The following is an 18,073-nucleotide window of genomic DNA, read 5'->3' on the forward strand; positions in this document are numbered from 1 at the left end:
TATTTATTTATTTGTTTATTTATTTATTTAAAATATTGCGATCCCGCCCTTCTACCCTATAATAGGGCATTCAGGGTGGCTTTCAAAAATAAAATCAAACATCTATACCAAGTTGGATTTGAGAGGGGCTTACAATCTTGTGCGCATCAAGGAGGGGGATGAGTGGAAGACTGCGTTCAAGACTCAATATGAACAGTTTGAGTACTTGGTCATGCCGTTTGGGCTATCTAATAGTTCTGGGGTCTTCCAGTGTTTTATGAATGACGTTTTTAGGGACTATTTCGATTGTTTCATGATTGTGTGTTTGGATGGTATCCTCATTTACTTGGACTCCCCAGCGCAGCACAAACAGCATGTGTGGACAGTGCTGCAACTCCTTAGAGAACATTGCCTCTATGCCAAGCTGGAGAAGTGCGGTTTTGATCTAACCACGTTGGACTTTTTGGAATACCGCATTTCCCCACAGGAGTCGAGATGGACCCGGACAAGGTCCACAGTGTTCTCACGTGGTAGCCTCCCAAACCCAAGAATGATCTTCAGCGGTTCCTGGGATTTGCTAACTAGTGCCATCAGTTCATTGCAAACTACTCCCACAAAACCGCACCACTCACAGTCTATCTGAAGGGTCCCTTTTGCTGGACAGAAGCCGTGCAAAGAGCCTTTGAGGAGTTGAAATTCCTGTTTGCCTCTGAACCCATAGTGCAGCACTCAGATCCTACATACTCTTTTGTGGTGGAGACAGATGCGTCGGATGCAGCCATCGGAGTGGTGCTTTTGCAACCAGCCCCGGGGACGGGACGGGACAGAGACCGTGTGCATACTTCTCATGGAAGTTAACAAGTTCTGAGCAAAACTATACTGTGTGGGAAAAGGAGTTGTTGGCAATTTGAGATGCTTTTGAAACTTAGCGACATCACTTGGAAGGGGCACAGCACGAGATAGAGGTTCGCACAGATCATCAGAATTTGGAGACTCTCCACACCGCATGCAAGCTGAACCAGAGACAAGTGCGTTGGGCTCAGTTCTTCACTCTCTTTCACTTCAAAATCCATTATATTCCACAGGCATAGAATAAGCAGGCAGATGCACTGTCCCGCAAGCCAGAGTATCTGGAAAATCCAACCTTGAGACTGCCACAACTCATTATACCCCTCGAGAAGATGGTGGCAGCTGCATGTCAGGACTCCTGGTTTGAGGAGTTGTGTTTGGCGCAAGAACTAGATCCTTTTGCCAGAGAGAAGTGGCTGGAACTTGAGGGGCAGTCTCCTGGAAGCGCCACTGACTTCGCACTAAGAGGAGGGGTGTTGTATCATTATGCAGCTATGTATGTGCCCCCGGGAGACTTGAGGGCCAAGGTCCTACGTCAGTGTCATGATTCTCCTACCGCTGGACATTTTGGAGTTTTTAAAACCTTGCAGGCCATTACAAGGGAGTTTTGGTGGCCATGGATGAAATGTGAGGTGAAGCATTACGTCCAGTCCTGCACCACCTGTGCCAGAGCCAAACACACTGTGAGGCAGTCAGCAGGACTTTTAGAACCGTTCTCTACGCCCGAGAGACCCTGGCAGATAGTGAACATGGATTTCATCACTGACCTCCCCTCCTCCCAGGGGAAAACGACAGCTTTCATTGTCATAGATGCTTTTAATAAGAGGGTCATTTCGTTCCATGCTTGGGGCTCCCAAATGCACGGGAGATGGCTCAACTATATGTCCAGAACATTTACCATCTGTGCAGGCTTCTGGACAGTTTGTTTTTGGATCAGGGCCCTCAATTTACAGCTCGGTTTTGGCGTACTATGTGGCAACTCCTGCAAAGTGAACTGAGACTGTCATCGTCTCATCACCCGCAAATGGACGGACAGACTGAGAGAGTTAATGCCACTTTGGAGCAGTATCTCCTCTGTTATGTCAGTTACCAGCAAGACAACTGGATGTCCTTCCTGCCTCTAGTGGAATTTGTTTTCAACAATATGGTGCATGCTACCACTCAGCAGACACCATTCTTTGCTAACCTGGGATACTACCCTTGAGCCTTCGCTGCCCCTAACATCAGTCCAGCTGTCCTGGCAGCCGAGGACTTTGTACAGGAGCTTTGGGCTATGCAGCAGTTGTTGAAGGAACAATTGGAGAGGGCAAAGACCGACTACAAGAGAGTCGCTGATCAGCATTGATAGGTGGGGCCCAAAATTCATGTGGGAGATAAGGTGTGGCTATCCACTTGCTATTTGCCGACTCGGGCATGATGTCATAAATTGGAAGCCAGAAAGTTGGGACCCTTTGAAGTGGAAACCCAGATCAATCCAGTGGCCTTTTGGCTGGGACTGCCTCCCTCCTTCAAGATTCACCTGGTGTTTCATTGCTCCTTGCTTATTCTGGAGCAGCCCCCTGACCCCCACAGGACACAAAAGGTGCCACCACCACCTATACATGTGGAAGGGCAAGAGGAGTATGAGGTGGAACAGATTTTGGACTCGTGAAAATATCAAGGGCAGCTGCAATACTTGATCCATTGGAAGGGGTATGACCAGGCTGAGCATTCTTGGGAGTTAGCTACCAACATCCACGTGTCGGATCTGGTGAGGGAGTTCCAAGAAGCCGACCCAGACAAGCACAAGCCCGGGGGGTGGGGGAAATGGAGCATGGAGGGGGGGATGATGTTGTGATGCAGGCAAGGGGAGAGTTATATCAGGGAGGGGAGTCAGATGAGGACAAGGCTCCTTGGGAAGCTGAAGGAGAGGAAACAAGCGGGGAAGGTTCTGGCAGCCCCCAAACTCCCCTACCTGGCACTTCCACTGAGGAAGCTCCTGCCCTGCCTGCGAGTCCAACACCGGAGCAGTTGGGAAGCGACCCTCCACCCGCACTATCTACTCCCATGCAGGAATACCTGCCAGGCACTTCAAACGCTTCTCAACTAATCAGCATCCCGCTTCCAGAGACTGAGCCATCACCTAGCGAAGCCCCGCTTAGCTAGGCTAGTTAGGGAAAGTAGTGAGTCAGAGTAGACAGGTATATAAAGCGCACTGCTTTAGATGTAACTATAACGCTAAGAAAAAGAAAAAGACATCACCTTGCCTCAGTCTGAATCCATCATCTCTGGGCACTACATTTGGTTGAGACAAGGACAGGAAAGGTCACTTGAAGGTCCACTGGGGAAAGCAAGGGACAGCCTGCCTCTAAGCAGGCCAGTGTTCCCTTTCCCTCCTCTTCCAGGTTCTCCAAAGATGCCAAGAAGCCCACCTCCACTTGACACAACCACGGGTCTGGATCAGCTTCCAGTGGGCACTTGGTTTCTGCACGGATGGATGGCACAGCATCATTTGGGGCAGGTGGGTGCTGGATACCATCACAGCTGGCTAGGCACTGGAGGTCTCCCAGACTCCATGCAACAGGTTTCTTCCAACTCCAAGATCTCAGAAATCCAACAAGCACCAGAACTACAGGAAGGACATTGACTATGTCATATCCATTTGTGCAATAGGAATGATGCCTGTCACAGGAGAAGTGTAATTTTTATTCAGTCTTTTTCTTGGTGCCTAAGGAAAATGGCAGCATCAGGGCCCCGTTGGGCCTCAGGTTGCTCAACAAAGGTTGTTTGCCCACCTGCACACCAGAGGGATCTGTCTTCATCCCTGTCTGGATGATATTCTGCTCCAGGCTTTATCTGGGAATAGTGTCTTCAGGATACTTGGGTGACCCTTTGGTGTGTCTGCAGGATTTGGGTTGTGTGGTCAACATGGAAAAGAGTTTCCATCTCTGATTGGCTCAACAGGACTTCCTCAGGGAGTCAGAGTCGCAGTTGCACCCTCAAGTATTTGCCACGGTGTTATATCAGGTGAGCCACCTGGCAAGGGTCCTGTTCACCACTGCAGAAAATGCTCAGGTTCATCTCCCGGGTCCCATGTGATGGTACGTGGGGGGTGGACACGCTTGCAGGTGTCTTGGCCCAGGAGGCTCCTTTTTGTGTTTCCTCCCTTTTTGTTGGTCCAATGCATGTTGCAAAGGGTGCATCAGTTCATAGCGGAAGTGATCCTGATAACACCTTCTTGGCCTTGCCGACCATAGTTTCCAGATCTGCTCAACCAGTCTGTGTGGGAGCCTTGAAGAATTCCAGTAAAGAAGGGCCTGTTTTGGGAGGACCAAGGGCTGCACTCTTGGTCAGATCTCTTCCAGTTTATAGTTTGGAGGCTGAAGGGGGGTGGCTAATGCAGCTGGGTGTTTCTGGGAGTGTTCTTGAGACCCTATTTTCCTCCCTCTGGGCTTCTACAAATAGAGTATAATCAGTGTGGCCTGTTTTTCTATCCTGGGACATCATGTCAGGGGTGGACTCTACATCTTGGGATGTTAGGTAACTGCTTGGATTTCTCCAGGCGAGAAGACATGATTCATTAAAAAAGACAATACTGGGAAAAACAGAAGGGAGTAGAAAAAGAGGAAGTCCAAAAAAAGAGATGATTCCATAAAGGAAGCTGCAGACCTGAACTTACAAGATCTGAACAGGGTGGTTTATAACAGATGCTATTGGAGGTTGCTGATTCATAGGGTCGCCATAAGTTGTAATCGACTTGAAGGCATATAACAACAACAACAAGAGTGGAGAAGGCTTGAGCTGTAGCAAATATCAAACACCAGGCAGCATGGTTCAGCAGTGCTCTTGCCAGTCTTGGGAGTCCAGTGCTTCATTAATGGAATAAGTCTTAAGTTGCAGCAGGTGGTCCTAACTGGAACCTTATTTGGGTCATACCTGCTCTTATGGGTCCACCCTTTTGAACCCATAATGACTTGCTCCTTTAAACTGCTGACACACAATATGGTGTTTTCTGGTGGCTGTCGCCTCGGCTAGATGTATTTTGGAAATGGGCCCTCTGTCTGGTGGTGCTGTGGCCTGATCCTTCTTCATTCCAAAGATAAAGTCGGTGCTCCACCATTCTTAGGAGGTGATGTTACCCTCATTCTGTCCCAATCCTCCCTATCAATGGAGAAGGACGTGGCATACCCTGAACGTTAATCGTGTCCTGCAGTTCTACTTAAATAGAACCCAAGAACTCCAAAAACTGGAATTCCTGTTTGTTTCTTTGCAGGGCCATCAGCTGGCAATAAAGATTCCACCTCTTCTATTGCTGGGTGGTTCAGAGAGGCTATTGGGACGGCCTATAAGACCTTAAGTAAGCAGCCGCCAGCAGGGGTACTGGCTTACTTGCTGAGGGGAGTAGCTACCTCAGCTGCATGCCAGGGAGGGTTTCCCATTGTAGACATTTGTAAGGAAACTACCTGAGCCTCTCTGCACACCCTTTCAAGTCACTATCATGTGGATGTATTTTCTTCTTCTGACACTGCATTTGGAAGGAGGGTGTTGCAAAGGGTTCTTCTCCCTTAGGTACATTGCAGAGGAAACCCACCCTAGGATGGGACTGCTCTGTTACATCCCTGTCAACAGAGTTTCCTTCACTCCAGTCTGGCAAAAGTGGAAATTTTTCTTACCGTGAATTGCTATTTGCAGAATGGAGTAGAGGACACTCGGCCCACTTCTCACTTTCTCTGCTTGGTGGTTGCTGTGGTGGGTAGTTATCACTGAGTTGGAGTGGATTATGGACGGGCAGCTTTTTTCTTTATTTACAGGTTTGTATTAATGGGTTCCCTGCGTATGGTGTTTTGTGTTTGTGGGGAGGGGTTGAGGAGTTGTCTTGTTCTGCCAGTTGGTCTGGTAAGAGGACTGGATCCTCCCCCTGGAGAGGAAGCAGAAGGTTCAAAAGGACCCTGTCTGTCACTCCCAGAGGGAGGATCATCCCAGTCAACAGAGTGTCCTCCACTACAGTCTGCAAATAGCAATTCACTGTAAGTAAAATGTCAGTTTTCTCCAAGTTTTTGCAGTCATGATCTGATTAATATATGGAATGTCAAAACAATCCTCTCTCCAAACTTGGTTTTAGCTAGCACATGTCCTAGAAGCATTGTAACTGAGGTCCATCTTCTTACTTCTCTAATAATATAATTAATTTGTTTCCAATATTTCTTAATTTTGCAGCATTCCCACCATATATGGGCAAACGTACCTGCGTTTTTATTCCATCTGCAGCAATAGACACTGATGAAAACATTAGTGGTCATCTATCTGGAGTACATTATTAATGAAGGAATTTATTTAAAAATTCTTTCAATAAGACACTTATCAGATTTTTATTTGTCTCACCTAATTCAAGTTGACCTCTGATAGAGCTTTTGAGATCATCCTTAGAGACCCTTCTGAGAGGTCAGATGGATGGTGACTAGAGAGAGAGGCCATCAATTTTTTAAATGAACAAACATCAGTAGGACTACAGTATCAGGTAGTCTTTAACCATTCACTGGACCAAGACTTTAGCATTTCTTGCACATAATTTGGATTGCCAAAGAATCTGTATTTTTAGTGCAAGTATGTAAGAGCTTTTCTATATCCTCCGTTTTTAGTCAGGATGATCAAAAACCTAATTCCAGTTCTACCTAAGTTTAGAGTTGCAGCTTTTATGGAATAACCCCCACTTGAACATAGTTGAACTTCCTTCTGAGTAAAGGTGCATAGGACAGCATGGTTAAAAAGGGCAAATATCAGAGTACAATTGCAACTTGACTAACATGGATTTTCTTGCTAGTTCTGGGTTTCTTATTCAGAGCAAGAAAAATTACACTTGACACGGACTGCAGTGCTTCAGCATTGGGAAGCTTATAAAAGTGATATATCTTCTTTTTTATATATATATGGAAGATCGGATGCTTTATTTTATATTCCTGGTAGCTTTTTATTTGGCTATGATGTATATTTTACCATTTTTGCTATGTAAAAATCTATTCAACAGGGCCTTGAAGTTATTGAATCGACAAATCTGAAGTATTTTACCAAGGAGATGACTGCAGAGTTCTACGCACTGAAGGGAATGTTTTTAGCTCAAATTAACAAGTATGTATGGCTGGATAAGATGGTGAGCACACATCTGGGAAACGTATGTTCACAGTGATTCAGAGGCTAAATAAATAAAAAGTCAATACAAATGTGTACAAACTGATAGTTCAGTGTGGATAGTACTAATAAAGCTTGTCATCGGCACCCCACACAGCACTGTAGGAAGACTGAGGCCGCATTCACGCAATACATTTATTCCACAATTATTTCACTTTGAACAGTTATGGCTTCCCCCAAGAATCCTGGGAAGTGTAGTTTGTTAAGGGTGCTGAGAGTTGTGAGGAGACCTCTATTTCCCTCACAGAGCTACAAATCCCAAAGTGGTTAATAGTCAGTCCCTCTTCCCAGAGAACTCTGAACTCTGGGAAGGAAATAGGGGTATCCTAACAACGCTAAGCACCCTTCACAAACTACACTTCCCAGGATTTTTCAGGGGAAGTCATGACTGTTTAAAGTGGAATAATAGTGGAATATATGGTGTGAATGTAATCTGACTGTTGCTCCCCCCACCACCTCTTTGCTGAGTTTGCCGATGGGATCTAATGAAAAAGTGAGCTGGGATGTTGTTCTTGAGGAATGATTTCTCTCTCAGATTTGAATGCCAGGTGTTAACAAATAAGCACTAGGTTTTTTGCCCTCTCTCTTTGCCCTGTAGTCTGATGGAGCTAGAACAGGATCAGAATTGGAAGCTAAAGTGAGGCACTTACTTTAGACCAAGGAACTTAGTTCCATCCTTTTGCTCTGGAAGCTCTGAGACCAATCTACAATGTTAAACCCACTTAGTGTAATCCTGTATATATCTAGTTTGAATTAAGTCTCACTGAATTCAGGGAAATGCACATAGAATCGCAAAATTAAGCACTAAAAGAGGGTGTTAGTGGTTAGTGGTTCCCAAACCTTTTACACACTGGACCACTTGAAAATTGCTGATGGTCTTAACAGATCACTTAATTTTTCTGCCTATAGTTTAGCAGTCCTCCCCTTGTCAGTTCCAGTCCTGTTCACCTTGCAGGAGGGGACTACTGGATTCTAAGAATGATGGAATAGCTCCGGCACCTGCCATTCTCCACACATACACACTTTCGCACATGTGTAGTTCACAGCTCTGTAGAGTCACTGCTGCAGACTACCTGAATGAAGCTCATGGACATCACTTTAGGAACTCTGGTAAAGACTATTGGTCTTCAGTGAGTGGGTTAGGGCCCATAAGTGGCTCATAGCTTGACCTAAGTTGCATGACATCTGCTTTTTAAAACTATTATAGATGGGGGAGAAGGAAAGGGTTAGGGTACTTTACAAATCTGTAAACAGTAGTGTAGCTGCCATGTCAAATACTGACCCTTCTGCATGAACAGATTTTCAGAATCCCTCCAGACTGAAGTTGATGCAGTGAGCTGCCTTGCATATTGAGAATGTAGGAGTAGCTCTTCACTGCCACTCTGGTGTAGCCACTTAAGAGGCAAAAAAAATCAGTGCACTGTTGAAATGCATACCACCTAGCTTCACAGTCACTTACAGCAAAAGGAATCGCTGTCCTCTCTCCAGAGGAAATCTAGACAATTTTAAACAAGTAAAAGGTAATTAATTTAGCAGAAAAGTACAGTGTGCACCTTTTTAACAGCCACAAGTGTGCCTTTAGAAGGTTTCTCCATTAAAACAGTTTTAATAATTTACTTGGCTTATCTACTATCAAGGACTTCAAATGCCAGCTTTACCTAACCTGTTGTCAAAAAATATGTATCCTATGGCATATAAGATCTTACTCTCCAATTTCATGTTTTCAAGCTAAGTGCCAAAAATGGATTTTTGTGACCCTTTCCTAGCTGTCGACTGAATTGGGATACAAAGGTCACTTGTATAGTCCCCCTTGTTTCCCACTTGGCCCGCAAGGCAAAAAAGAATAAAAGAGAGTCATCAGAGGTGGCAGTGATAGATAATAACCCAAGAGGCGAGTGAGAAAGGAAGTCAAAAGACAAATCCTGTTGTTAGCAGTAGAAAGCCATAATAAGGCAAACCATTTATTTATTTATTTAAAATATTTCTATCCCGCCCTTCTACCCTATAATAGGGCACTCAGAGCGGCTTACAAAAATAAAATCAAACATGCACATAATAAAATTGTAAATTTATCAGCCTTTTCCTTCAGTAATAAGTTGCAATCCCACATAGCCTAGGACATCGAAAGCTGTTAGCAAAAAATAAAGTGGCTGCGTAATACCCAAGCCAATTAGCTCTTTAATAACCTATTTGACAGATAAGGTTATTTTCCATTTGCCATGTTTTTGTCCTGGTCCCATCAATTTTTTTTATTGCTGAAAGCTGTTATTTCAGGTTATGTGGTCCAAATGTGAGTAAAACTGAAAGTGGCTTCTGACACGCTGATGTGAAGGAAATGCAAATGCCTTGAGCTTCCTGTTTCTCAGCACTGTTGTAATGTCTGCAGTAGATTTTAGTGTCTTCCCTAGAAGTGAACTGTGCAGTTTCTCAGTGTAGGGGTGTTGTGAAAGATCTATCTTTGACTTCAGTCTGAGAGCATCTGACTTGTTTGCACAAGGTTCTGGGTGCAATCTCTAGCATCGCCAGGTAGGGCTGGGAGAGATTCCTGCCTGAAACTCTGGAGAGTTGCTGCCAGTCAATGTAGACAGTACTGAGCTAGATGGACCAGTTGTCTGACTCTGTAGAAAGTGCCTTCCTATGAATAAGAAGAGTGAATCCATCCAGCTTGCACATAATTTTGGTGGGAAACTGGCAGTGGCTTCTGTAGCCTCTAGGATAGAGTGGAGCTACTTCCTTTTTTTTTCTTGCATTATAAAACTGCCTTCACCACCCTGGTGCCTTCCAGCTGGCTGGTGCTGATGGGAGTTGTAGTCCAAAACATCTTGAGGGCACCAGGTTGGCAAAGACTGTTATAGAGCAATACAGGGTGGTGGTAGTTGTTGGCTTGTATGGAAAATTTCAGACTTCCTGGAGAATTGATTTTTTTTTATTCTACTATTCCATTCTGTTCTCTGTTGTTGGTTATGCCTACTAAAGTTCAGTGAATATCTTGCCCCGTTGTGTGTTTTTCCTCTCAGGTCCGAAGAAGCAAACAAAGCTTTCTCTGCAGCTGTACAGATGCATGATGTTCTAGTGAAAGCCTGGGCAATGTGGGGGGATTACCTAGAAAATATATTTGTGAAGGAGCGTCAGCTGCATCTCGGGGTGTCAGCTATCACTTGCTACCTTCATGCCTGTCGCCATCAGAACGAGAGCAAATCCAGGAAGTATTTGGCAAAGGTGAGTATTGTGAACACATGCATGTAGGTGTGTGTATATGCCTTATGCAGAAAGCTGTTGCATTTCTGCCTAATATACAAATTATACCATTGGATATGGGCTGTTGGGACAAGGACACAGATACAGTGCATAATTCATACATTTTAAACATAGGCTTGAGGCTTCAAATGTTGGTAAGTATGAGCATTATATGCCAGACTGGTTGTTAAAAGGAGTCAGTATGCATGCTAGCTGTGTGGACACTGGCCTTTTGCATTCTAGCACATGGCCATTTGCATTCTGGAGTTCAGCAAAACAAATGTGTTGTGTGTTGTTGTTTTTTAATTTTGAGAAGAGTCCTCCTTAAAGACAGGTGTACAACAGTTGTTGCCAACTTTTCCAACCCTGTTTTAACGCCATCAGTCATTGGCAATTAGCCAGAGTTGACTTAGATTTGGGAATGGCTAAGGAAAACTATAAATAACCATCAACTAACTGTCTTCAAGAAAAGGGAAAAAGTGCTATTGCTTCAAATATTCTTCCCTGATACATAATGAACTACTCAGATGCTCCTAAGGCCACATTTTTGTCATCCAAAATTATTGTATTACTGCTTGCTGCTTTTAGGAACCATTGATGTGCACACCCAAATGAGTGCAACATTGGGCCATGCTCAATTTGCGTGATTCACAAATTTACACTGCTTTGTGTGTGTGTGTGTGTGTGTGTATTGAGGAGTTGGACTTCAAAACATCTGGAGGGCACCAGGCTGAGGAAGGCTGAGTTAATATATGAGAGAGAGAGAGAGAGAGAGAGAGAGAGAGAGAGAGAGAGAGAGAATATATCAACCAGAAAAAGGCAGGGTAAATAGTTGTTAAAGCAGACCAATGGAAGGTGTCTTTTTCCCCCTGTCACATCCTTTAAAGGTATTGAAAATAAAACTGTTAATATCATAATAGCATTATACAAATCTATGCTGTAGCCACATTTGGAATACTCTACCATTCTAGTCACCTCACCTCAAAAAATATATTGCAGAGTTCAAAAAGGTTCAGAAAAGGGCAACCAGAATTATCAAGGAGATAGAGCGATTCCCCTATGAGGAAAGGTTGCAGCGTTTGGGGCTTTTTAGTTTAGAGAAAAGGCGGGTGAGAGGAGACATGACAGAAATTGTGTATGGCATGGGAAAAGTGGATAGAGAAAAGCTTTTCTTCCTCTCTCATTACACTAGAACTCGTGGACTTGTGGAAGCTGAATGTTGAAAGATTCAGAACAGACAAAAGAAAGTACTTCTTCACACAGCACATAAACTATGGAATTCTTTTCCGCAAGAGGCAATGATGGCCACCCAACTTGGATGGCTTTAAAAGAGGATTAGACAAATTCATGTAGGATAAGGCTATCAAAGACTACTAACCAAAATGGCTGTGCTCTGCCCGCAGAAGGGGAGAGTGCTCTTTGCACTTAGATCCTGCTTGTGGGCTTCCCACAGACAACTGGTTGGCCACTGTGAGAACAGGATGGTGGACCAAATGGGCCACTGGCCTGATCCGGCGGGGTCTTCTTATGTTCTTAGCTGTCAAGTAGATTAGGAGTGAGGAAGCTGCAGCCCTCCAGATGTTGTTGGTCTCCGACTTCCATGGCCAGTGGTAGTTGATGATGGGAGTTGTATTCCAACATCTGGAAAGCACCACATTGGCTACCCCTATATCAGGCTGCTGCTGGAATTCAGTGGGGAAGGTGGCAGTTGGGCTAGTTAAACTAGGGGTCTTTCTTTCTCCTTCTGTGAGTTATGATACAGCAGCTGGATTTCTTGACTATCCAAATTAGCTGTATATTGTGCTCCCTTTTTCAAAAAATCTAAAGCACATCCAAAAACATATCCTGAAATGAAAGTCAAATAATAGATTATAGTTTCCAGCACCTGAATTGTGGTTGAACTTCTGTTTAATCAGAAAGGTTCTGAAGTGGATCTCCCCCCTAATGTTACTACCATTGTGCCCTGTAGAGTTCTTCTGGCAAATTGCCAAACGAATTCAAATGTGTGTTCTTAAATGGCTCTTGCAATCTTTCAATATTATTTTTGTTTTAAATTTAAAATGTTTGTGACCTGTTGATTAAAAACATGCCCTATTTTTAACACACTAGATTTGAATTTACATCTTAATGCACATTTTGGGGGTAAACATAAATGTTTCACATTTCACTGGGAAGCACAGTTGAGCTGATTTTAATCTTGCAGCAGCTGCACATTAGATGGAATTCTGAAAGCTTACTTTTTACAAAATATTGATATTTAGGACATTTATCTTCATGTTTTATTTATTCCATTCATTAGTTATTTAATACTTCTTTGGGTGGCATACAAATTCACAAACCTATCTTAAAAACCTAACATTCATTGTCTCGATAATGAGGTTTGAAAGCTTTCCTGTTGGTTTTTTGTTTGCTATTATTTTCATAGCCTAAAGTGTGTTTCCCTGTGGGCATTTGGCAGGATACACATGACCACTTTGATCCTTCTTAGACCAGATTTACATCTCCCTTGACGGGACTGAGATATCAAGGACTTGTCTGAGTATAGAGTTCTAGTCCCTCCAGCACAGATAGTCATACTACACTTCATCTGAAATCTGTTACTGACAGTCACTTCCTGTTGAATCGAAGGGACTGTCCCTTCATTTAAAACCCCGGGAACTGTTACCTGGCTACTGAAAGTTTTATGTTATGGCAACTTAGAGGCAGTGGGCTGTATCCAGTGTTAGTCTTACTCAGAGTAAACCCATTGAAATTAATGATGACTAATGTTGGCCCATTAATTTCAATGGGCCTACTTTGCATAGGATTTAGTTGGAGCTTAATCATCTGGTGTATGGTGTTGTATGACATAGATGGCACTGCATCATAAAATCTCTGTTCTGCCTGTCTCCTCTCCATTGTGACATCTGTTTAAATATTGATAGATTGCACTTAAAATACACTTGTTTCTGTATCCTCCATCCAGGGTGGGTGGGATGTGCAAATCATTTGAAACTGAGTTTCCTTTGGGAAATAATTCAATAAATATGTAGATAAGTGTTATTTCCTGGTGATGAGATTAGCCTTTGTCATGGCCCTGTCAGTATCCAATTAAAGGATGGGTGGAAACAGCAGAACGCTTGTTCAGAGTCTGGGGCCTGTTAGGATGGCCTGCCTTGAGAGACTTACACTAGATGGAATCCAAAATTCCCTGAGGAATACTGCAAGAGATGGAAAATGCAGTTCTGTTGAGGTGATTTATAAAAACTTTAAAACAATGAATGAATTACAGTGTAAATTTCCATAGGCTGTCGAAATTATGTTCACTCTGCATAATATAGTTAGTATAGTGGAGCTGTCTCTTAGATTAGTATTAATTGCAAAGGGAATGGGGGTGGCACACAAAACCAGAACTCTCTTTGCCAACATGCGGGGCATATTGAAGTGTCTTATCAATTTTCCTATAATAATTGAGGATTCTGTAACAGAGGAAAGGCTTTTAATGTTATCTTCATTTTTGCTATTTTCTTTTAGGTCCTTTGGCTACTAAGCTTTGACGATGACAAGAATACACTGGCAGATGCTGTTGACAAGTACTGCATTGGTGTCCCCCCTATCCAGTGGCTGGCTTGGATTCCGCAGCTGTTAACCTGTCTGGTTGGGTCAGAGGGCAAACTTCTGTTGAACCTTATTAGTCAGGTATGGTGATTATGTGATATGCCTGGTTCATTGTTTCTCATATAGTTATAGAGATGTAAGCTTTTTTTATAGAAGTGTAAGTTGAAGAAGTAGGCATCCCCTTCTAGCCCTCAACTCCAGTCCATCTCCTGCCTTCATCTAAAATGGGTGTTCTAAGTCTTAGTTCCTGTTTTCCTACTCTTTATCTTGTTCAGGTATTGTGAGTTGCTAAGGTATACTTAAAGACAGTACAATCAAGTGGTATATAACTTTTGTTAAATAAATATACTTTAAAGCAGAGTTCCCAAACTGTGGTCCGTGAACTTCTTTCAGGTGGTCCTGGCATGCCTGCATTAAATAGGCATTTTTATTTTTAACTGTAGTTTCTTTTATTTCTTATGTTGTACTTTATTGTGTCACAGTTTGAAATCTAGAGAATGCAAATTGTAACACAAAATATAAGACATAAAAAAGCAATAAAAATACAATTAAAAGTCACATAGCATGTAGCACAGCACATTGCAATTGCTACAACAGGCAGAAAAATCATTAAGTTGTCTGTCAAGACCATCAGCAATTTTCAAGTGGTCTGTGGGTAAAAAGTTTCGGAATAACTGACTTAAAGAGTTTTCCCAGAAACTACAGTATAACTCTGTGTATGTGTAGTGTTGCGTATGTGATGTTAAAACAAGTTTAGTAAGGATAAAATGGCATTGTGTACTATGATTTTGGAAGGGATGTGTGTCTGTGAAAAGAATCACTAGTTTAACTGCTAACTTTAAACATTTGTATTGCACGTGAAGTAACTCGTAGACGATAAACTATATAAAATAGTGCTAAAATCTTAAATCAAACTACAGATAAAGTGTAAGATTAAGAATTGGTTGACTTGTTTGTTTACCTACCACTCTCACAATATGCATCTTCCTGATTTACTATGTTAATAGAATCCTTGTCAGCTGCCTCTTTGTTGAAGTAAATGAAACACATGTCCCCAGATGTGGGCAGTTGTGTTTGGAAGCCATTGGGAACATTAAATATTTGCACTCTTGAGGGCACCATGTGGTCGGGTGGATATTTTTATCACCTTTCTGCCCTATTCCATAACCCCAAGGCTGAATCATCCTAAATCAGCTTTAGGAAATCTCCAACTCTCATGCCTAATGCAGCCTGCCAGGCCCCTCACATTTGGCCTTTGATGCCATTTCCCTCAAATTCCTCCCATGTCAATCAGGTAGCATCATCTGTCAATCCTTTGCACTGACTTCCCTATCCACAGTTTTACTTTTTCTAGGAACTACACCTTCCTTCCCTGAAAATAAAAGAGAGGCACCTTTAAAACCAGCACCTCTTTCTTGTCCTGCTTTTGGTGGGAATTGCGGCAGTTGCCATGGTGATTGCTAATGACGCTCTGCAACTCTATTGTGAATTGTCACCTGTTCAGCAGTTGTACAGTGTGCTCTTTGGTCTTGGTACTCTGGAGACATCCTGGCTTGTGTCTCCAGTAGAGCACTGCCCGTTTTCCCCTTTCAGAGATCATTTGTTCTTAGCTACAAGTCATAGTTAACAGGGAAAGAGCTTAACCACAAACCTAGTTTTGGACAAGTCACTTAGCCAGACCTTGGCTTAGCTCAGCACACGATGTGAGCAAAACAACAAAACCACGGAGGAGCAAAGAGTCTGTGAGCTCACATATCTTGTGCGGTCCCCGTAAGCCACAGTTTGGCTTACTGTGTGGTGTGAATGCAGCCAAAGTGTGATTTACTTTTTTGGGATTGTGATTTCAGATGCTGCTATAACAGAATCTGTACTGGTACAAAATGATAGGAGGAGATGATGATGATGATGATGATTTTAGTTTATTGCCTGCCCTTCATCCTGAGGTCCCAGGACAGATTACTACAGCCTTTAAAATAAATCACAAAAGTAAGGGTGGGCCTTAAAGTATCCATCTCAGATGTCAAAGACCAGAGTAAAGAGCTGCGTCTTCAGCATTCACCAAAAACTGTATAGTGAAGTTGCTAGTCGCACCTCTGTGGGAAGGGAGATCCACAACTTAGGGCTGCCACAGAGAATGACCTCTCCCACACCACCACCACCCAGCTTCGGTAGCTAGGCTTTTATTTATAAAAAATCTTTAAATACGTGAAAGACAGAAACAAAATGCTTACCATATTCAGACTACTCTGGATGTTGTTGCTGTACTTTCTGCACTGATATTAAATGGGCCATTATGATGAGGTTAATTTATTGCAAACATTTTAAGTGACATTTTAGTTCCTTGAGAAGCAGCTGTGGTATATTCTTTTATAAAAAGGATCGTAAGAGGAAACTTCATGCCATAGCTATCTCACCTCATAGAATCTGGTCAGAAATACTGTTCCTTTCCGTTAATAGATACCAGGACATATAGATTAAAAGCAAAAATGGCACATTAATGTGTATTCATTTTTTTTCCTTTTTCTGAAAGAGTCATGAAATCTGTTTGGTAAAAGTGGTGTCCCTTTACATTAAGTGGCTATTTTTCACCCATAGTGCAGCTATTTTGTGGAGTAAGGTAACACTCTAATGGGCCTAGCTAACATGCATCGCTTGGTTCATTGGGAATTGTGGTGATTTAAAGACTAAATGGTGTCTTTTTGTGTCTCTCCCTTTTATCTGCATCAGTAAAATCTTTTTAGTGCTCTGTATCTCGATGCCTGGCTTACAAAGTAATATGAAAGAATCCTTCTCAGCTTCCCCTTATATCTCTGTGAGGAAATGCCCCATTTTGTTGTGTTATTTATACCAGATTGGATGATGGTTTATCAGGAACTGATCCCTACATGGTGCTAGGAGGGGGAGCAAGAGCATGCGCTCCCTCTCTGTCCACCTTGTTCTTCTGACTTGAGATGGCCATGTGGGAACGTAACATTTTAACGGGTGTATGCATAAATCCAGGATATGTGGTCAATATCCAAAACAGAATCTGGGAAGTGACTGCAATCTGGGCCTATGTGCATTAGATTTTATGTCTGTATGCCTTCATAAACGTTACACTTGTGTGAATCTGTTCACTATATTTACATACCACCCAGCCAACCAAGTTCTTTGGGTGCTTTGTGTAAACCAGGTATGGGGAGCCTGTGGCCTTCCAGATGTTGCTGAACTACAACTCCCATCATCCCTGGCCATTGATCATACTCACTGGGACTATGGGAGTTCTAGTTTAGCAAAATCTACAGCCAAAGGTTCTGACATAGACAATTAAATACAAAATATAATTAACAAAAACCCTTAAAACAAAAAGGCACAAAGGGCTATAGTCAAAATTAGTACTACTCAGTGTAGACCCATTGGAATAAATGGCCATGGCTAACAGGTGCAGTAATTTCATGTAGCTACAGTAAAACTTAGTAACTGAGTAAAATTTAGTTGAATACAACCCAAAAAAGTCTGGTTGTGCAGAGTGGACTAGCATGCTCAGTTGACAAGAGGGTAAGTTGTGTTATTTGGATCTTTTGGATCACGATACTTAGGAACATAGAAAGCTGCTTGAATCAGACCAATGATCCACCTACCTCAGTATTGTCTACACTGACTCAAAGCAGCTGTCCAGGGTTTTAGGCAGGGGTCTCTCCCAGCCCTACCTGGAAATGCCAAGGATTGAATCTGGGACCTTCTGCATGAAAAGCAGATGCTGTGACCACTGTGTTATGGACCTTCATTTGGAATTTACATGTATTTTATCACATAATAGGTTGGACGAGTTTATCCTCAAGCAGTCTACTTCCCTATCCGAACCCTCTACTTGACATTGAAGATAGAACAGCGAGAGCGCTACAAAAGTGGTAAGTAGCAAGCAGCAAACATTGTCCTCAGTGGTCTGTGCTCGGGTCAGATTTTAGCTACTTTGGAACATAGGTAGTTGTCTTATACTGAGTCAGACCATGGGTCCGACTCATTTTTATTAGTGACTTGGATGAGGAGGTGCATGGAATGCTTATCAAATTTGCAAATGATACAAAAATGGGAGGGATAGCTAATACCCTGGAAGACAGAAACAAATTCAAAGGGATCTATATAGGTTATTGGGCCAAAAACAACAGAATGGAACTTAACCAGGATAAGTGTGATTCCTGCACCTAGGAAAAAGAAACCAAATGCAGAGTTATAAGATAGGGGATAGCTGGCTCTGCATACTATA

At 42.8% G+C, this 18,073-nt stretch overlaps 1 protein-coding gene across 3 annotated transcripts in view; it reads left to right on the forward strand.

Moving 5' to 3' along the window:
• The window catches only part of TRRAP (transformation/transcription domain associated protein), a 321,632-nt gene that overhangs the window by 239,308 nt on the left and 64,251 nt on the right, over window positions 1-18,073 (forward strand). For all 3 annotated transcript variants that reach the window (XM_061599260.1, XM_061599263.1, XM_061599262.1), the window contains 4 exons: window positions 6,833-6,933; window positions 10,011-10,212; window positions 13,744-13,908; window positions 17,627-17,717. In XM_061599260.1, the coding sequence (XP_061455244.1) occupies window positions 6,833-6,933; window positions 10,011-10,212; window positions 13,744-13,908; window positions 17,627-17,717 (559 nt within the window). The remainder of the gene's footprint in view (window positions 1-6,832; window positions 6,934-10,010; window positions 10,213-13,743; window positions 13,909-17,626; window positions 17,718-18,073) is intronic.

The sequence above is a fragment of the Rhineura floridana genome, chromosome 17 (genome assembly GCF_030035675.1).
Source record: "Rhineura floridana isolate rRhiFlo1 chromosome 17, rRhiFlo1.hap2, whole genome shotgun sequence".
Taxonomy (NCBI): Eukaryota; Metazoa; Chordata; class Lepidosauria; order Squamata; family Rhineuridae; genus Rhineura; species Rhineura floridana.